Below are 22,817 nucleotides of genomic sequence, written 5' to 3' on the forward strand. Positions count from 1 at the left end.
ATGTGCACTCATAGTGTGTGTCTGTGTGTGTGTGTGTGTGTGTGTGTGTGTGTGTGTGTGTGTGTGTGTGTGTGTGTGTGTGTGTGTGTGTGTGTGTGTGTGTGTGTGTGTGTGTGCGCTACTGACATATTTTGTTTTGATTTCTATTGGTCACCCTACTTGGCAGCAGGGACCGGTAAATGTGATAACATGTCACTTTTGAACATTTCTTGGGGAGACCACTTGGTGTATGTACTTATCTTGCTGTCATTTGCAGCCTTGGGGTTGGACCATGGGTGTTGGACATAGTATAACTACAACTTTTTATAGCTACTTTATACCTTCTCTTACATGGAAGACCTGTGGAGGAAATTTATGTTAACACTACCTGACTGTTTCTACACATATTCACAAAATCCTAGTTGAAATTATGCATACAGCTTACTATCACTCCCTGATTCGAACCATGGCTGTCTGCTAAAAATACAACAAGCTTGTGTTTCATAAGAACAAGCTGTTAAGAAATGGCTGCCTTTTTTAATGTTTTCCCATTCTCTCTTGGTTGTACAATCTGACCTTGTAATTGCAACATTCTTATACATACATTCCTATACATACCTTTTGACATAGCACAGTGTGGAAAACATTGGTGAACACAACATTACTATTCAGATATCAGATCTTGGTACATGAAACATTTGATATCAGTTAATCTTGTGTTTTACAGAGGCACTAACTTTGTCAGATGAAACTTGATTGTTTAATGCTTTCAGAGCTATTGTTGCTATGCATAACCTGTACACATTTCAATTCGTATAATACCAGAGTAAACACAACCAGTCCAGGGTTTTGAATTTTATTGACAGGTAGTTACAGTTTTATTTATGCATAACCTATATGAGACTATTACTGTAATATTGTCTGGTTTATTCAGTACAAATTATACCCAATTTTAATACTGTCTGGTGACATTCTACTCCTTTATATTTATTTGGTATGAATAGTACAAGCTAGATTGTTACTCACCAGCCTTGTGATGCAACCTTTGCAACCTGCTTGTATGAGCTTCCTGGTTTACAGCCAGGTCAGGTGGAGCTGTAGAGAAGATAGAGAAGCATTTCTGCATATGTATCCATCACATACACTGGCTGGACTTTGGTAAACAGTTATTGCTATTAAAACTTACACATTGCTGGGACATCACCCCTCTGTTATGCTTCTTGGACTCACTGGTCCAAGAGCTCTCTCTTCCTCCACTTCAAGTCAGCATAGTGGTGCCAGACCTACTCATCAGTCCAAGGGATGCCAGTGGCACTGGTGAGATCATGGACAAGAATTTCTCCAGGCCTCCACTTTGTATTGGGAGCCCTGGTAGTGTTCCTGCAGCAGTCTCACATCATGTTTTTTTACAAGGAGTCCTACCATGACCTTGGACTCCTGTATGGCCCAGCTCTGCACCCGAAAGTGCATGCCTTCTCCTACACCAGCCATACTGCATACAGTGGGGAGCTACCACCAGTTATGAGCTGTATTCCTGCCTGCAAGGTTTAAATACGGCTAATTTCCCACACTTTGCCATGATTGGACAGTTTTGAATATGCTGAACTAAGCTAACCTAAGGGCAAACCTGCTTAGCTAAGGTTGGCAGTGCTTAAAGGGACAGATACATCACTGCTTACCAATGGGAAAATCCGCTTAGCTGGGCTACTCATTACTTGGCATTCATATTTAAGCAATGCTTATACCCGGTAAGCATAGCTGTGCAATGCTTAGCATTGCTTAAGTTTTATTTTATAGACCATCAGCTGTATGGGATTGATTCATCATTCCTGACATATTATAATTTTGTTTACCTTCCCTGACATCCCCCTATGTGCTTTCATTACATTTATTTTTGAGTGACTATGCTGTATGGGACACTTGTGTTTATATGGGGGTTTCACAACTTTATTACACTGACACCTCCCATCTGGACCTACTGCACTACTCTGCTTTACAAATATATGTTATTTACTACCTAATTATTAAATAACAAAATATGTACTGCTATCGCATGTAAAATGGGAATTAACTTTAGTGGGGATGGAACCAGGAATGATTACTTACCAAACAAACGCTCAAACTACATTACTATTTCTTGAGGCATTTTCCTATTTAGCTCCTTGTAATGTGTAATCTAGGCTGAGCAGAGCTGCATGATGCGCACACCTACTCAGCTATGCTTAAACATTATTGCAGACTGAAAAAAATAAATAAATTAAACTGTTGTATTTGATTTTAGATGCATTATCTGTGGGGGGCTGTGCTTTTTAAACAGTGAGGACATGACTGGTTCTGCATTTGAGAGGTATGCTCCATGGACATGTACGGTGTCTGCCATACCTTTCAACTGTACAGATTTTCACAGAACGTCCAGATTTTTGCCTTATATTTTTGGTCCGTTTTTCATACATTTGTGGCTTTCTGGCAGATTAGTGGAAAAGCATTAAAGGCTGCAGTTAGGAAGTAATGGCAGACGTTTGTGTTTTACACTTCATACCCTTTAGGGAATTCATGCTACGGCTATGCCTGTAATTCTATCAACTTTATAAATTTGTGAGAGCAATATCTCACATTTGTCACATGTACGGCAATTATGGAGTGCAGGGGGTGTGTGTATAGTGAGAGCACTGCTCTCAGACACACCTCCTGCACTTGTGCACAGAACAGTGTCCATTTTAGAGCACATCAGTGCACCTTCATGAATATGCATAGCACACTGCCTTGCTGAATGGGAACAGTCCCTTCCACGCAGGTTTAAGCTATTCTTGCATGGAAGTTTGTTGAATCCTGGGCAACAACACACATGTGGCTATGTGCCTCAGTAGTAAAGCTTTTATCAAGAAATAAGATTTCAACCACAGAAGGATATGTAAATATGCATACCATGCTTGTTGAATAACCACTGCTATGATGCAAAAACATGCTAGCTTCCTTGCCTGTTGAGCAATCAGTGATGAATTTTTAGCATATAAGCACTGGTAGGGCATGCTGTAGAAGTAAATCCCATGCACTTTTAGTATATCTGTAATACACAACATAACAGTATGGTATTGTACCTTTAATGCAACAGTATGGTATTGTACCTTTAATGCAACAGCATCAGTATATTTTCTTACCCCTGTTGCTCTGACATCTTTGACATCCTATCCTACCCTATATGTCTCACAGAAGTACTTTTGATTCATATTTAGCATTTACTTGTGGTATAAATGCAGTGGCATTGTCTGCTAAATGGAACCTGCTATATGTTAGTACAATACCTAGATTACCATAGTTTTGTGTTCCATGGCATAAATCAGTGTAGATACAGACTAATGTATGGTGCACTGAATGAGATCACGTTGTTATTAGTCAGTCCAGACTCCCTTCCCCCACTTTGGCAATCTTTACATACCTCTCAGACTTTAGCTTCCCTTTTGATTTCAGGTAAAATCAGACCCTTGGGTTCTTTGGATAACCCAAAAAGGGGTACTCTTGTCATGGAAAATACTTACCTCCTTTCTAGGGTTCCCCCCTGCCCAGAGAACAAGATTGCTGTACTTCCTCTGATCTTGTCCAACAAGCTCTTTCAGGAAATCGCATGGCTCACTCTATACAGTTTAGTATCAAAATAGTGAAATCCCTAATAGTGGTAACGAAAATGCCAAAAAATAAGGTCAGAAACTGTTTTGTGGAATATTCAATATGTCAAACATTCGGAAGCCTAGAAATAACATTTGGCTTTTCATGAAGCCTTCATCTTCTGCAAAAGCAGCTGTTGAGAAATCATTAACATTTTTACTGTTTTGAAGGGGTCAAGCCCCCCTGCACCCCCACCCTCCCTGCTAATTATATATTCTAACTCTGAGATTGCATTGCAGTGAGGAAAAGTGTAATTTTCTCAATTCCCACTGTAGTGCAATCCGATTGTAATCAGAGACGTCCAAAACCGTGAATGCAAACTATGTGTTGACATGATGGGATTTCCACTTGCAGTTTTAAACTTTTGCACCTTTACCTCTAACCTTATGACGGACGTTAAGCTAAGTTTTAAACATTTGATAGTAAACCACTGGACACATTTGCATTACCTCTTTTAAAAAAAATAGCCTTATTCATTTATTACTACATCTGTGGCTTTATTTTAAATAAAGGACTATATGGCAAATTTACTTATACAAAAGTTTACCTACACAGCTGTACTTTCTATATAATTTCCTGTGAAAGTTCATTTTCTGTTTGCTTCACAGGACTTATCTAACATAGTGACAGTCTACAGTATTTTGATATTACTGTATGTAAACTGTAAATATAGTAAAGATCTTCATATAAAATAAGGGATATGCCACAGATACAGTAATATGATAATAAAATTACTGTTTCTTTAAGAGAGCTAATGCTAATGTGTATTGTGAGCATGTGATCCTGCGATTAGAGTCAGCCTACAATAAACCTTGGTGAAAGAACCTCATGTCTAAACCCACCTACTTATTTATCCTTCACACTGTATGTTCTTTACTAACTTAAGTATCCAACATAGCAGTTTGGTGTCTGCTTCCTCTTGACCTTGTTTTAATCGTGTTTATCTCTAACATGGGAAAGACTGCTGATTCAGATGTTGAACAAATGTAGTCAGACTGAAACTTTCAGGAAGTATTTTTTATCAACTGTCCAGCTATAATAAAATCAAAAACAAACACCTAAAACCCTTATTCAGAAATTAATTTGATTAAATGTCCAGGACAGAAACAAATTAATGTCTTAAAAACTTTTTCATAAATTGTCTTGCTGGACAGATTTTTGGCTATTTTCATTATTCATCTTCCTGCAACTTTTTCTTCATGTATTTATTTATGTTTTAATGTGTTTCACTTAATGTTATTTTCAATGTACAGCTACTTTAATTATCTCAGATGTGTCACAATGCATTAATATTTTATACATGTATATGCGTGTGCACACATACATGCATATACACAGAAATGCAAAAAAGGCAATCAAATATTTTACCTTCCAGGATTGGAAATTATAAAAGTCAACACATACTCCATTCTGAAATGGACCTTGTCCATCCTTACATGAAAGGAGATTATGAAGGGAATGTGCCACTGCATACAGTGCATTGTACATGCTGAATGCATATGTAAAATTATACACATCATATACAGAAACATCAAGACTCTTTAAATCTTCATGACCAGTACATAATGGCTTCTTTCCACCCACTAGATTTGCTGATGTGAGATTTTTGCCAGACACTGGCCACTGACAGCCAAAGGCCTCTTCCCAGAACTTTCTTGTAAAAATATCATTAGGAGAGCTTAAAGGGTTGATATTGTACATGAACTCCTTAAGTCCAGGTATTTTACCTTTGTGGATAAAGAAACCAATACTGCCATTAAATGTTTTTACAGCCCTCATGCTGAGAACTTGCACTGATACCTGCCAGGCACTTGGAGTGATCCACACCCTTCCTGTTATATTCTGAACAGATATGGCTTCCAGTAATGGAACTAGATTCTCAGCTGTGGCGTAAATTACAATAACATTTGCTGTTGTCTGCTGAATCACATTAATGAGGGACGGAATCTTCCCCTTGTCCTTAGTGACCATCTCTGTAAATGCAATGCAACCTCCATCCTTGATAATTTCCTTTTTGAGAGCCTGGCTACCCAGTATACCATAATCATTGTCAGAGGCCAGAATTCCTACCTATGTCCAACCAAAATGAAGTAACATCTGAGCCATTCCAAGAGCTTGAAAAATGTCATTTGGGACAGTCCGCATAAATGAAGGAAACATTTGTTTATCACTCAACAGAGAAATAGATGAACCATAGCTGACCTGGAAAGGAAATACATTTAATGTATACAAATATGGACAGCAAAAGTAAATTATATTTGACAACTATCTTCATTAGTTAAGTAGATTGCTTTGGAGCATTATTAGACAAGATAAACAGAAAAAAATGTGACACAATGGTAAAATGAATTAAACTTATACAATTAAGTGCAAGTACAATAAAATAAAATGACAACTGAGTATTAGTGGTTGCTATTAATCACATCATCATTGCAATGAACTACTAAAAGATCATACATCCATAAACAGGAAAAAGAAAAAAAAAAGCTCTTGATAAATTTTTACTGCTCTAAACAGTTTATGTACTTCATTTAGTTAGTAGTTAAGAAGCTATTACCAACATGGCAGATAAAAGGCTCATTGTCTCCTCCTGCTGTCAAATATATGAAGAGCCATCATGATGGGCTGGTGACTTCTATAACTGAGATGCTTGCCTAAAGCCAGCATAATTCATTGACTGGTCTAATTAGCTGCCCATAACTTAAAAAAAATCTCCTGAGTTTTGTTCTGGCAAAATGCATTCTCAGAAAAGCCATTTTCACAGCTTAAGAGCTTGCTAAGTCAACAAAATTAATATTAAAGTTCAAACAAAATATCTCCCCTTAAAAAAAGTTTTTTTTTAGTAAGCTACAACTGTCAGTACAAAGAATAAGCAGTGATGAGCTAACATACCTTTTCAATGTACTGTCAGTGACCTGTAATGTACTTATCAAGCAAAGAATTCAGCTGAGATGCTTAGCATATGCAGAAAAAATATTCTTATCTCAACTAGCCATAGGTAGTTTTCTCATTTAATTGGGTAAACTCATTGTGTCCTTAAATATGTATTCTTGTAGAATTACTCTGATTACATGGTTTGCGTGCAGCTCACTGAGTATAACCCAAGTCATTTATAAAACTTTGTGCATACTATTTCCAATTAGCAGCATGCTTTGTGCATGGATTAACAGGAGTTAATTGCATATGGTTTGAATGAATTGTCTCATTTGTAGTGTGTGTTTATTCCCCTCCCACTATCTTGCTATACCTTGATAGCCTCTCCATCCTGAGGTTGTGGCTGAATTGTCCCATTGCATAGATAAGTATATCTTTCCTATATTCATGTTTTTTGTTTGGGTAGCTATTTGCTGTATTAGAGGTTGGATATTCTCACTGGATGGAATCAATCTGAGGAATGCAAGGGGTAGGTATATCGCCTGATAGTAAAGCAGTGTTATTTACCAGAAGATGATGTCCATGACACATAACAAGATGATGGAAGAGAAATGTTGTTGCATTGTGGACAGTAGTAGCAGAAATGTTAGCAGTTATCCACTACAGAATTCATATTCACGGAGTGACTAAATGATGAGTTCATATCTATCACTTTCCCTGGACCTGAGGGGATAAAAGTTTCTGTAGTTTTAGGTTAATATCAATGCATTAAATATATCCCTTAACCATGAACATGATTTGGAAATATTTTAGCAAATTTACAATAATATGATTAGTTCACTAAGAAATCTCAAAACATTGTCAGAAGTATTGATCATATCTTCAAATGCCATTAATTTATCCAGCATAAACATGTTACTTGATATTAATTCTGTTCTTAAAATAATATATAATATGTTACTCAATATTATGTTCTTAAAATAATATATAATATGTTCCTTCACAGCTAGAGATCTCTTGTTTGATTATTGTCTTGAGAGCCTTCCGTTTGGACTCTGCATGTCTTCCCTGTGTTTGTGTGGGTTTTCTACCACATTTCAAAGACATGCAGTGTATGGATTGGACACTCTAAATTGGACATAGGTTGGGTAGGTGAGTGTGTGAGTGTGTGTGTGTGTGTGTGTGTGTGTGTGTGTGTGTGTGTGTGTGTGTGTGTGTGTGTGTGTGTGTGTGTGTGTGTGTGTCTGTGTGTCTGTGTGTGTGTGTGTGGTACAGAAGAATCATCATGGTAGGGCTAGAGTGGACATTGGTTATAGGTGATGGTCACTGTTGATATGGCATCCCAAACCCATATACAAAATGGGAAAAGTTGATGCTGATTTCAAAAATATCAAGAGTGAAGTGATTATAAGATATGCAAAGAGAAACCATTATGCTACCCTTTAAATGAATAATGGAAAAAATATTATTTCCATAAGAAAATGAAAACAAATTAAATGCCTGTCTTTGCTTTGTTTCCAGTTCAGCAATGATTGAGAAATTCAAAATTGTTGCACCATCACTGTTATGTCATTAGAAAATGATGCCATATATAAAGATCAAGAGAGCAATCTAAGTAATGTAGCAGATGAATCCTTTGCTCTTACTCTAACTAATTTATTTATGTTTAAAAACGTAGCTAGAATAAAATCATATCACATGAGTGCTTCTATGGATCAACTACCATCTGCATTTCTGTGACAGCTAGCTAATTGCAATGCAATACCTGTGACCAGGATTATTAATAGAAGTATTAAAGACTGATTTGTCCCAAAGTTATGGAAAGAAGCTGAAATTAATTTGTTCAAAAGTAGGCACCACAAAAGTTGAAAATTAACACCACATCAGTACATCAATCATTCTTACAATGGTATTCAAAAAATAATACTCATGCAATTCTATAAATCCTTCATACAAATGTATTAACCCTCAACAAGCCTCTGGATCAGCTCATGGGATGCATACAATAATCATAAAGCTGATAGACTGTGTTTGGAATTAAAAGACACCTTGTATCAGAGAGAAAGCAAACAAAGTGACTATACAAGGTGGTCGTGTTTCATCGGCAGCTGATTGCCCTACTGAGCAGTGAGAGTTTTCAGTACTACCTGCAAATTTGGTAGTTTCTGCTGACAGGGATTATTAGACCCTGGGGCATCCTGGTACATGTGTAATATGTCAGATCACTGTCAGTTCATTGGCATCTATGCTATGCATGACTCACGTAGACCATGCACCAAGTAAGTAGTTCAGTGTAGCGCATGCCTGTGTGTGTGTGTGAAAGTGTGTGCATTTGTGGAAACTGGGCCTGTGTGTAAGTGCTTGCTATAATCCTATATTCTTGATTACTTTTTATTTGAGTATGGATATGTGCTTGACTGTTAATTATGTGTTATAGCTATGTGGATTTTTTATTTCCTTTATGCTTTGGAAACACCCTGCTGTGTTTTACTTGGTGTTTGTTTGTGTCTGTCTGTTACCTACTGTTTGAAATGATCTGTGGCTGGAATAGACTAGGGATTATAAATGCATTGTGTTCCTGCATGAGTATCTGACAGTTTGTGCAAGTTTGTATGTCTGTCCGTATGAATCTAGGGGAAGTGTGTGTGTGTGTGTTCTGTTATGCTGCAGGTACCTGTGCTATTTACTTGCACAGGATACATACCTCTCAACTGTACTGATTTGCACAGAATGTCCAGATTTTTGCCTCATATTTTTGGTCCATTTTTCATAAAATTGTAGTTTTCTGGCAAATTAGTGGCAAATCATTAAAGATTGAAGTTAGACAATAATGACAGATATTTGAGTTTCAGATTTCATACCCTTCAGAAAATCCATGTTAATGCAAAGCCTGTTATGCTATCAAATTTCTAAGTTTGTAAGAGCAATATTTTAAAAAAATCCCTATTTTTGGGCCTTTGTTCCACTTTTATTTATGGCTTTATCCAGATTTCTTGCTCTAAGAGGTTGAGAGGTATGACAGGATAATTGGGTTTTCAGCTGAACACTTGTCCGGACTGGGGACGGGGCTGCCATGGTGGTGCAGCAGCTAACGTTGCTGCCTCACAGCAAGAGGTTCTCCGGTTCAATTCTCGGCTGGGGTGCTTTCTGTGCAGAGTCTGCATGTCCTCCCTGTGGTCACATGGGTTTCCTCCGGGTGTTCCAGTTTCATCCCAAAGACATGCTGTAGGTGGATTGGATACTCTAAATTGGCCCTAGGCATGAGTGTGTGTGTGTGTGAGTGTGTGTGTGTGCCTTCTGTGGAAAGTTGAGCACTGGGCTGGCAACTCGACACTGTGAAACTCCACTGCCAATCATGAGCAGACAGGTGATCTGCTGTGGCGACCCCTAACCAGGAAAAGCTGAAAGAAGACAAAGACTTGTCCCAACTGGGGACAGTGAAATAATTTGCCTTGACCGATAATCAACTTGTTAAATGTAAATTTTGACAAAACTCGCATTCCTTTAAGAAGTAGAGTAGTACATACATTAAAAAAAGAAAGTTTGCTCATGAGATGAATTTCAGCATCTTCGAACACATTGAAAGAAAAGACTGACCTGCATAATTGTATAAAAGTATAATCTTAGCCCTCAACAAGCATGACTTCAGTTGTAATCTTTCAGAGTGGAACTGTGAAGGAACATGGACTTCTTAGCAAGACTTAGTATGAGGGGTGATCCTCGTCATGAGGTACACCTGAGAGGTATGGTTCTAGTAAATCACTGAGAATTACAGTTAATTCATCAAGAATGCCAGACTTTACAGTTTCATACTTCTTATTGTAATTTGCTGGAAATGTGGTGGCTGGTTTTGCCTCATATCTTATTCTAGTCCTGTGTAATTTATTTCTTGTAAATCCTTGAGAATTATGCTCTGTAAGTAATGCAAGATATTACTGTTTCAGGTTTGATACTATCGTTCTGACAATGCATGTTGATACAAAACCTGTTTTGTTAATTTTTTAGTAACATTTGAAAACTGTCTGTGGTTTTGTACCCCTATTATTTTTTGGCTTTGTCCAGAATTCTTGAGAAATGAATTTGAGAGATATGGCTGAACCTACAAGAAAGGATCCATATTACATGCACACATGCAGACACAAATTTGTCTACTTTGTAGGAATATATTATTGGAACAAAGCTGCATCAATATGGCCTTTGACAACATGAGTGGAGTAATAACTAGTGAATTCAGAAAGCACTGTTCTGACACAGGGATACAGTATGATTGGAGGGCTCTGGGCCATTACTCTGCCTAGGGCCCCATTTTACCATGATCCAGCTCTGCAGCTATGATTAACAGACTCAGAGCAAAATCAGCTAAACCAACAGCTGAGGCTGAAGTGGCAGTGGCTTTGACTGAGAAGGCAGTTTGTACACACTCTGATGAAGCTGAACTTTAAAATGATGGCAGGGAGATGAAGTGCTGGAAGTAAACAGTCAAGTCAAATAATGAAGAATTGGAAATTAATTTAATAGAGCTGGAAGACAGAGCCTGATACAAAATGCAACATTCTGGGGGTTCCCTACAACACTGGAGGATAGAAATTTCCATCACTTCATTAGCCCAGCTGCTAGTTGAATGGACTAAGCTGTTAGAACCAGACAGTCAAACATAATAGGTGCACAGAGTCTCTGGAATAACTGCTATACCTAACTCAGCATCAAGGAAGATAGTAGCGTGTGTTTTGCCTTATACCTCAAAAGAAAAGATTTTGTTTGTCATGAGGAAACCAGGTTGTTTCCCCTCCTCAACAAAGGAAAACTGTTTCTGAGTAGTATTACTACCGTCCCACAAGGGAAAAAAAAGGAATGTTCTCATTTTGGCAGTGAAGCTTATAGCAGAAAACCCCTAAAATGTAAGGTCAAGTCTTGTTGCCTGTTGGGAATTTTGGGCCCAAAAGAGACATAGACAATGTTGCAGAAAAGGGCGAAGCAGAGAATTCAGGTGAATAAAGCATCTACTAGTTGGCAGGATCCTGTGGAAGCTCAACCACAGAGACTGCACAAAGAGCCTTACAAACACTTTTATAGAAGAATGGTGGCCAATACAGAGGGCTGGGATTTTAACTGCATGGCAGCAGGCTTCATCATGTGAATGCAAATGAAAATGGATGGTCAGGTTCCAGAATATTAATACTGTTCAGGTGGTGCCAGGAATGGAAGGGGAAGCACAGAAGCAAGTCCCTGCTGCATAAAGTTAGCCTAGCGAGCTTGTTGATATCTGACTTGTGGAATGTTGTAGAGAGTACATTTTTGTACAAGGGATGCAACTGAATTGAAATCCAGATATATATAGTTTAAAGCAGATAAAAATATGACTCATTTGAAAGTATAAATCCAAAAACTGAATCTTACAAATGCAGTTCATAGGTAAGCACTAGGCTTGCTGCCCTTGTAGGTTATTTTAAGCCTAGCCAATTTCCCTTTCAAATGTGAGAACCAGCCCCTGTACCTTGTGTCTGCAAAGTTAACACCTTAACCATTATAATAACCCCAAATCCCAACATTTTCCTGTGTGTAAAGTGCTTATTAATCAAACAAAGGCAAGAACACTATCCAGAAGAAAAGTGCACAACACAACACTCAGATACAGTGCAAATTATTTTACTTTTGGTCCAGAGTCACACAGATAAGCAGGTTTCAGCACAAGGCCCTCTTCAGTATCTAATACTGATGAAGACCTTGTGCTGAGAGTGGTTTATCATTTGAAAGCATACTATAAACATTTGTGAAGTCCTCATGAATAGCAGACGCTGCCTGGCATATGCATTGTGAGTTTCTACTGCAACAATGGGTTGAGTCTGTCAAACACTGGTTATGTAAATACAATGGAGAGGACAGCACCGGTCTGATGAGTATTATAAATGTAATGGAAGTAGAAAGGCAAATAAAGTAAAAACCTCCCCTTCAACATTTGTTACATCACACAAACAGTTTGAAAAAAGATCTAAAACATTTCTTCCAGAAAAACAGGATCTGCTTCTGCCATGATCCAACCTGACCACTCTCTTTTCTCATTCTTTCTATGTTTTTTCATTTATTTAACCTACTTAGCTTAAATATACATGACTGCTAATTTGCATATTCCTCCTTGTACTTTCTTCTCATATTATATATATATATATATTCTCTGTCTTTCTATGATATCTCTATATATGTCAACTATTATGCTGCTTTGTTACTGCACTGCATGTTACCTAATCAATACTGTAACTGTGTTATTTTTCTAAGAATTACTTTTGGAGCTTTTCTCCTTGGGTCTCTACTGAAAATGGACATGTGCTCAATTGGACCAACCCAGTTAACAAATGTGAAACAATAATAATAATAATAATAATAATAATAAAATGATTTGCAATGGGTTCAAAAGATATTAAAAGGGAATTGTATTAATGTGTCCCTAAGTTAGAAGATATAAACATTTCCGTTCAAAGGTATGTTCTAATATCTTCTTCAAATAAGGAGGATTTCATAATTCATATCTGCACATGCTGACTAGAGGCAGTTGTGTGAGAGAGGTGGGGAGAATATAAGATAACTTGATGGTGGAGTGAGGCATGTTAATGTATTTTGATGGAAGTGAATGCACTTTTTTTGTGGGGGATCACAATGACTGGCATTTTGTGCTAACTTAATGCTTCAAGAAATGCATTTCTTAAGAGCAATTTCCTATGCGCCACAGAATATTTTTTTGTAAATAGTTGCAATGTTCAACTTTATAAAAACATACTAATTCATTATTTATGGAATGAAAGAAAAAATGCATGTGCAGATAAAACAAACAGGAAATATTGTAATCAGTAGGTATGTTGGAAGACCAAGAAAGTATCTGAGGGTAGATGAAATACACTTCTGATTGAAGACATCATTGTGACTAAAACATGATGCCATGGGAACAGTGTTTTGGAATTTAAACGGACTACCAAACCGACAGGACATTCTGAAATTATCTAAAAAAAAATCTGTTATAAGTTATATAAACATGAAAACAGCAGTAATCCAGCAATGGGTAATAGATTAAGGGAATTAATGCAGATTAACATTAATCAGGAAGAAGAAGAAGAAGAACTTATGTCAATGTATACAAGAGAAGAGCAAGAGGAAATCTCCAACAAGAAAGTACTTGACTAATCCTCAGAGCTGGGTGGGATAAAGGGAGATGATGAGCTAAATAAAGGCCTGACCTTTTTCAGGATTTATGTTCAGTTCAGCAATGTTTTAAAAATAAATCAAGTTCAAAATAGTCAGAAAGAGAGAGCAGTGGTTGAATAACATATCAAAGGGAAGTACATAGGTTCATAGGTGTGTACCATGCTAATGGTCCTGTGGCCTTTACAAGCCTAGCCATAGGACTGCACTGGCATAGTGCCACCAGACCTTAGTTCCCAGTGCCTCTGTTGTTATCCCCAGGGTGAATTTTCTGTTTCCCATCCACTCATCAAGATTTCTCTTGAAGAGGGTCAGCGAGGTGCTCTGCTTGACATGTATGGGAAGTCTGTTCCATAGCATGGACAGTCTCTGGGTCTAAACATTGTCTTCAAAGTGTCTTATAGGATCAATTACATTTGGGATTTTCATTATAAGGGTTTAATAGGGGTACTGGAGAACTGGCTGAAACAAGAATGACTCAGCTTGACAAATCTGAGTTCATAACGGTTAGCTAGACCATGGTTAATACTTGTACAATACTGTTGTTGGTCCAGTATGATGTTGGTAATAGAATGTAGTTAACAGTATCTTTTGATGAGAAGAAAGCTTTAGGTTAAGTGAAACTCTTTATGTCACTGTTGAGATGCTATGTTTATCCAATTCATTTATCCTGCTGGTGCAAGAAGTACATGATGGGTAAATAGCAAGGACTAAGATGAGGGAGTGGTGACCTGATCCATTCTTCCTGCACATGGGTATGGGAACCAGATGAGACAGACAATGAACAACTGGCAGAGTTAATAAAGACCTCCAGGATAAAAGGGTAAAGGACATTTAGAGATGATATGAAAATCTCCAGTTTTGCAGGTGATTTATTAATGCATTTGTTGGACCCAGAGTTGGATCTTGCAGAATTTATATATTTTTAAGGAATTTGAAAAACTGTTTAGGTTCAAAATGTTCATTACTAAAACACAGACTGTAAGTATAAATTATAGGTCTTCCAAACTCTACTGAAGACATTTCCTCAAGTGTGGCATTACAAAGGAATTAAGTATTTGAGTATTCTTGGAGCCCCAGCAATGAGCTAGAGAATAAACTATTATATTGGGAAACATTAAAGAAATAATTGTCAAGCAAAAAAAATCACTTGATGGAATTTGACAATAGCAAACCATCTCCTGACGATAGTAAACCAGTCGCTGGAGCATAAGACTTAGGATGTTAAAATATCCCATCCCATGGCTTTTATACCAAAGTCAAAAATATAGTAACCTAATTTACATGGAAAAATGGAAAACCTAGGGAGATTATGATAAACTGACCTTTGCATCAGAACAAGGAGGACTGGGACTTTGGGATAGCAAACTATATTGGATGATAGTAAAATTATGTGATTTATGTCACTGGTATCCTCTAGAGTATGGTATGGAATAGAATGTTGGTTGAGTATATACAGCAATGAGGCATGCATATAAAGGGATAATTATATATCACCATGCAATGGGTAAGGATTAGGGTCACAACCTATAAAGACAAACGTCCTGAACAGTAATGACAGCTCTCCAGGACAATCTGCTCTGGCACACCAATGTCCTGAGCAGTAATGACAGTTCTCCAGGACAATCTGCTCTGGCACACCAATGTCAACCTTGTTGGAGGAGTAGAGAAATACCAGACTAACATATCTGGCTAATCACAGATTGAAAGCATGGTGGGTCTGGTGAAGATAAGCTGCCACACCAGACAACGTAGAGCAGAAAGAACCTGTGAGCTGGAAAAAAAAGCATTTTGTGCAAATGTCAGACACACCTCATACACTCCCACACATTTCCAGTGTGGGCTGGGCTTTTGATCCCCATTCATTTTACTTTTATATTCTAACTCTAAATTTGATACAACACAAAGAAATAGAGATCTTAAGAAAACAAAACAAAACAAAATAAATAAATAATACATGCCTCACTGTTTCTCCAACATGCTGAGATCTGTGTGGAATGCTAAAGTGAGACCAAACAGGAAAACTGAAGCAATGACACCAAGCAACAGGGAAATGAACAAAGAGAGAGATTGAGCAGGAAGATAAAACCTATGACTCATTTCTACTCTTTTATTACAACTGGATAACTTTGGCAAGAAGGAGTATGTGTTGACAAGGCTACTAATAATCTGATATATCATGTCATAACAGGCATCATTTGTCTCACTTTGTGAAATGCACAAGACACTACCATTATCTCATCTGCAAATAATGAATAATCTTTTCAATGAGTTATGAATAAGTGAAATTGATGGTCTATATCACAGGTAGCTTAACTAAAACATCTTACCACATCTAGACTATTTCACATTGTGCATTTCACACTGCAGTCTGTCAGATTTGTGCTTGCTTACAAAAATGTTGGTGTTGCTGGCTATGTACCATTGTATTTTTGAAGCATAGTCTATGATCTTTCTGCTGTACTCTGCATGTTATTAGTACTGACAGATGACCAAGTACTATGGTAGCAGAGCCACATAATGGTACTGACAAACTTCGCCTGCATGAACTGATTAAATGATGGCCATAATGCTACCTCTGACTGCTAGCATGTCCAGCTAGAGGTTAGCAATTAAAATAATGCAGACAGTGCACAAATATGTAACAAAATAAAGAAACCTCATTTGAGGATATATACGGGTATAATAGATTGTCTCCTTACCTGAGGATACCTGTAAAGGCCTAGTACTGTGGCCATCATCAGAGAGGATGATGAAGGTGCATCTCCAATTATAGCAGGTAGCAAAGAGTTGTGGTCACACTGATAGTTTGGAGCTGGAACTTGCCTTCCTGTTAAAAGCAGTAGGGTACCCAGAAGTGCCCGTTCCCTTGAATAACATGAGTCAAAAATCCAAAATCCCAAGGTGATGTTTGGCAGTAGCTTGGAATTTCTATTAATCTCTTCAGTTGCAAAAATCATTGCTAAAACATTGCGGTATCCAAGAATGTTATATCTATTACATTCAATGAACAGAAACTATAAGTAATTTCCAGAAGTGAAGCAACTGAAGAGATACCTCATTATAGTAAATGAAGTTCTTCTTAAAGCAAATGTTAGCATACAGTTTTGAAATTGCAATTAACAGTAAGGCATAACACAGATACCTAGTAGCTAGTACCATGGCATGGAGGGATAAAGTCCTGTCTATGCTGCAGGTGATCGAGGCTTCATTAGCAGCTCCAGAATTAAGAAGTTTTCAGGGAGAATGGGCTTGCTGTCCTGGGTGGTGAGGAGGGAAGGAGGGCACATTCATGTGGCACACAGCACTGTTGGGTATGCCTGGCAGAGGCTGGGGAAGAGAAAGAAAAAGTACTTCCCAAGGGTGGTGGGATGGTATGTCAAAGTCAGGTTCTTGTGAATGTGAAAGGATGTTTGGTGAGATGCACCATTTACATGTCCTAGCTATGGTGTATTGCAGAGTCATACACGTATGGAACAGGATTTAAAGCAAAGAACTCCTCAGGCATTGATATGATGCTGCAGTGAGATGCCTCGGTCTCCTCAATGACCCTGAGCATGGGTTCGGGTTTGACCATTGGAGATGTCCGGCAGTCACAGTCAATGAGAAGAGGAGCTGGTAACAGGTGATGGACACCTGTGGCATTCAATGGCAGCAAAAAAAAGGCATGCATCTAGTGAGTCTTAGACAAAAACGTACCTGTCCTGTTTATTTTCTAAAACTTGAATAGTCCATTTTCAGAACACTATCAAACACACAACTTCTCTGAGAAGTAATTCATGTTTCTAATATTGTGTAGACAATTCTGCATTATGCTTTCAATAGTTATAACATAATAGTGAATAGATTCATGCGTATAGGGTAATACAGCTTTAATGACCTGATTTTTTTATTTTATTTACACTTTTTGGATCAAGTTAGTCCTACTTGGCCATTGGTCTCTTTTCTGGGGAAACCCAAGGTACAGTTCAGAACAATTAGATTTCATTTGACCAGAGTACCAGTCAGATCGAAATGGTGAATTTTAATGCAAATTAAATTTGATTCTTGGTATGAATATCAAAAAATTAAATTGCTATCCTCTACTTTCCCAATGCTTACATAACTGACATGCTTCTGACAACTGCAACATTTGCAGTTGTCAAAACTGAATATATAACATTCGAATACCACTATGTCTACTTTCACTCAGCAGCAACATTATTTAACAACCATTTATAATTTTGACTTAAATGTATATAATGGTATTTTTTAACTTAAATATATCTGATGGTATTTTCTTAAGCAGTGAAGTAAAAAAGCTAAATGGTAAAGGTAATTTTCCCAGTAACATGCTCTTTGTCATTCTTTCTTTCCTTTCTTCACAAACTAGTCATAAGAATATAAATAAAGTCAGAGTCTGTGCTATGTTCTACCTTTCTTGTAGATGGCAGCTTGGAGAAGCACATTTTAGGAGTCTTCGGTGCTCTAGATAACTATCTTTGGTTCCCTTTTCTGTTTCTCATTCTCTTTTCCTGCAAAAAGGAAACATGCATCAGCCCCCAGACAGTCAGTGGGCTGTTGCTGTAGAGGAACCCTAATGGATCCCTAATGTTGCATTTCCCTATTTATATAGATATGTAGGCAGTATGTAGATGTGTGTGGTATGTAGGGGGGAAGCTAAGTAACCATTATACACAGTTCCCACAATTTTCCATGCTCTGCCCAGGTGTGGAACATATGCAAGGATACTCCTTTTTTTCAACTAGAAAAGGTTGCATTTATGTATGCAAAACAAAACCATAAGCACAGGGAAAGGTAATTTTAAAAGTTATGTGTCAGGGTAAAACAGATTCACATGAGCAGAAGACAGGTACAAAGGAGGTAACAAGAAAAGGTGGATTTCATACTAACCCAGAGGGCTTGCTTCAATTAAAATTATCCAACTATCCTTTAGGCCAGGGAAGCCCTGGAGTAAGATATCATCAGAGAATAAATACACGGATATGAAATCTGTTTTAAAGATATACCAAACAGCAAGGAAGTCAACCTTACACTAAAGTACCAGAGATGAGGTACAATAGATATGACTATGTAACTGACTTGAGCGAACACTCAAAAATAATCTTTTGTTTGTAAGTTCATAGGTAGTTACTGGGAATGCAGTCTAGGACACCACTGAACAGCCCAGCTCAGTTTCACACTCACCCCAGAGCACTGTTCTGTTAAGTGACTTGTTGAGAGCAGGCAGAAGGAGGATGACATAATCAAACCTGGACTACAAGAAGTAGCTCACATTGCCTTAATCCTCTGCCCTAACTCCATAGTGCTAGATGTGGGAAGAAAAGGTAGGTAAAATGAGGACATGGAATCATGAAAAAGTGTATCAGAAAGAGTGCAACCTTGAACTCAAGTCATCTCTGGAATGTCAGAGAGACTATCAGCCAGGCTTCCTCTTAGTTGCTGAGAGAATTGGGTTGATATTCATTGTAAATGACTAGCATTACATACAGTCTCTCCTTATAGATTAAAGTTGTCCCATTGGAATGGAATGGTCTTTTGCACAAGATGATGTTCAGAAAGGGCCAGCACTGTGGCATAAAGAGATAAAGCCCTAACAAAAGCCCAGGTGACCCTACTTCTATTAATGGGTTCAAAGTGAGAGGCACTGACAAGGAAGGACGGAGGGTAGGCATGCCCATCCTGGGGTGGATGGTTGCCTAGGCACTTCCTGCATAAGTTCCCTCTTACAGGCCAGGGACGTTTTGGGGGGGGGGAGTGGTTCTTGGATTTAACAGATGACTGCATGGGATGGAGAAGTGAGGGTAGATCATACAAGTCCACCATTGCAGTAGGATGACACATTGACCCAGAAGGCTCTTAGCTTCCTTATCAGTCACAACCCTAGCAGGGAAAGTGTATACCTGATTAGGAGAGGGATAGGTAAACCAGATACACAAGGACACTGTACTGCTTGGGATTGGTGATAGAAAAAGAAGAGATCCAGGAATGAACTAGACATTTATTATACATTATTCATGCTTGCTTCCATGTCAGGGAATATCTCTTCATAGAAAGCTACTGTAGTTCCCGAAACTGTAACTGGACTTCATCAATGTTTCTGATAGCAAAATCATGGGATACTACAAAGAAAACTTGTACAAAATGGGACCCATACTGTGGAGATGTAGATAATGAATGGGAAATAGAGGGTGTCAGTTAGGGGAGAACTGTGGAGAAAGAAGTCATAGTTTGTGGAAATGCCACGGGTTTACAACTTAGGCCACTTCTCAGCAAATCTATCTGATGATATTTTGAGGCCAAGATTGAAACAATGTCTGGAGCAGAGTTACCAGTCTCAAGCATGACCTACTGTAGCTGGTAGGGCTCATGGGCAGGTGACATTCAGGGGTCATTGTGAACAAAATTCCAGGTTATGTACTCTGCTGGGGGCTTTAAGAGGGAATGTTAAGAGGGGTAAGGCAGCTTGGGAAGAAGATTTAGATGTGATAGGCACCACAGACTGGATCATGATGTATTGGCATAGGTTGGTGACTATAAAAAATGTACATATAAACCTCTATGACATGATGCAGTGATGAATCCCTGCTTTTAATACTGAAGTCATACTGGAAAATGGATACAAAGTGCACTGAGTGTGTTGCAGAGGAGCAGTATTAATGTGTTAAGGGGTGATGGCAAATGTAGGGCATAATGAAAAGCACAGGAGTTCTGGATATATGGAGAAAGGGATGCAAAAGAGCAATATCAGGATCAGAATCACATTTATTGGCCAAGTATTGATGCATACAAGGAATCTGACTCTGGTTTCAGTGACTCTGCAAGTATGAATTACATAAATGACATACATACAACTATTAAGAACAACACAAACAACATACTTGCAACTATTAAGAACAAGACCAAAAAGTAAATATACATATACATAGAAGGTGCAATGTGCAACTCAGCGCAATAAATGCTGAAATAAACTCTGAAAGAAGCAAGTATCAACAATATGTAAACAATACTGCAGAATCCTAAGAGGCTTGGGAAAAAGAATACCCTAACCTAATAAGCTGTTAACTGTTTATGAACTTGATGGCCTGTGGAAAAAAACTGTTCTTATATCTGCTTGTTTTGGTGTGCATTAATCTATAATGCCTGGCTGATGGTAATAGTTCAAAAAGATGGTGGCCTGAATGTGAAGGGTTGGTGATGATCTTCCGTGCCCTTTTCATGACTCTGGAATAGTACAGGTTCTGTAAGGAAGGTAAACTAGCACCAGTGATATTTTCGGCAGACCTGACTATTTGAAGTAACTTATTTTTTGTCTTGATTAGACAGAGATCCAAACCACACTGTTATGGATGAACTGAGAAGAGACTCAATGACTGCTGTATAGAACTGAATCAACAGTTCCTTTGGGAAGTTGGGCTTCCTCAGCTGTTGCAGAAAGTACATTCGCTGCTGTGCCTTTTTTATGTTGACTCTATATTGGTCTCCCACTTCAAGTCCCAGGAGATTATAGATCCCAGAACTTGAAGGATTTCACACCTGATGCAGCAGTATTAAATATAGAGTGGGGATAATATGGTACTAGCACTCCTAAAGTCCACTGTCATCTCCACAGTTTTAGGAGTGTTCAGCTCCAGATTATTCTGACTTTACCAAAGTGCCAGCTGCTCAACCTCCCATTTCTATGCAGACTCATCACCATTCCCGATGAGCCCAATGATAGTTGCATCATCTGTGTATTTAATAAGTTTGACAGAGGGGTCTTTTGAGTTGCAGTCATTAGTGTAGATTGAGAATAGCAGTGGGAAGAGCACACATCCCTGGAAGGCACCTGTATTGATTGTGTGATAGCTAGATGTAAATTTCTTCAGTTTTACCTGCTGTTTCCTATTGGTTAGAAAATTGGTGACCCATTGACAGGTGGAAGCAGGACTGGAAATCTGGGAGAGTTTCAAGTGAAGAAGTTCTGCAATTTTTGCATTAAATGCAGAGCTGAAGTCCACAAACAGAATCCTTGCATATGTCCCTGCATTGTCAAGGTGTTGCAAGATATAGTGCAGGCCTGTATTAACTGCACCATCCACTGACTGGTCCTCTTGATAAGCAAACTGAAGGGAGTCCAATTATGCAGCTGTAATATCCTTCAAGTGGCCTAATACCAGCCTCTCAAAAGTCTTCATGACCACTCCCACCCTCTCCGACCTTGACACAGCCACCCATTTTAACTCATTCTTCATAGACTGCATTGCCAAACTATCCTCCTCCTTCCCAACCCCCTTCTCCAGCCCCTCCCACCATAGCCTCCACCTTAATCAACTGCCCCCTTCCAGACCCTTCTGCCTTTCTCCCATTTCCACATCCACTGTTAAAAAACTTCTCCTCAAACTCAAACCCTGTCGCAATGCACCTGATGACCTCCCACCTACCTTCCTCAAACAATCAGCAGATAGCATCACCTATCCTATCTCAATTCTCATAAATAGATGCATTCAAGAATCATACGTTCTCTCTATCTGCTGCCATGCTTACATTATCCTCCTCCACAAAAGTGATAAAAACTCTGAAACCACCAACTTCAGGCCTATTGCTATCCTTTCCCCCTTTCTAAAATTCTAGAGAAAACCATCCAAGCCCAACTCATGACACACCTAACCCAAAACAACCTCCAATCCCCTACCCAACACGGCTTCCGCCCTAGCCACTGCATCATGACTGCCCTTCTTTCCTTTCTGGAAACCATCAACCATGAGTGTGACTTAGGTAAATTTGTGTCTACACTATTCCTAGATCTGTCAAAAGCCTTTGACACCATCTCTTATACCCTACTCATATCCAAACTCTCCACTCTACATCTCTCTCCCACCACCATAGCCTGGTTTTCCAGCTACCTGTCCAACCACCAACAAGCTGTCCAATGGAAAACTTCAACCTCTTCCTTCCCACCTACTTCCACAGGTGTCCCTCAAGGATCTGTTCTTGGCCCTCTACTCTTTAACCTATTCATTAACAACTTCCACCACTCCATCCCAGAATTGTCTGTCATCCAATATGCAGATGACTCAACAATCATCTTCTCAGCCTTCTCTCCCTCTGAGCTCCTAGCAAAAACCCAC

At 38.5% G+C, this 22,817-nt stretch overlaps 1 protein-coding gene across 1 annotated transcript in view; it reads right to left on the reverse strand.

Moving 5' to 3' along the window:
• LOC122805996 (extracellular calcium-sensing receptor-like) overlaps positions 1 to 16,667 on the reverse strand; it is a 221,952-nt gene extending 205,285 nt beyond the window's left edge. The window contains exons 1-3 of the mRNA XM_044076237.1: positions 16,410 to 16,667; positions 5,724 to 5,844; positions 5,011 to 5,615 (exon numbers count right to left, since the gene is read on the reverse strand). Coding sequence (XP_043932172.1) covers positions 5,011 to 5,615; positions 5,724 to 5,844; positions 16,410 to 16,667 — 984 coding nt within the window. The remainder of the gene's footprint in view (positions 1 to 5,010; positions 5,616 to 5,723; positions 5,845 to 16,409) is intronic.
• Positions 16,668 to 22,817: the final 6,150 nt, after the last annotated feature.

Source organism: Protopterus annectens, chromosome 7.part0 (genome assembly GCF_019279795.1).
Source record: "Protopterus annectens isolate FY-2018-M chromosome 7.part0, PAN1.0, whole genome shotgun sequence".
Lineage (NCBI taxonomy): Eukaryota > Metazoa > Chordata > Ceratodontiformes > Protopteridae > Protopterus > Protopterus annectens.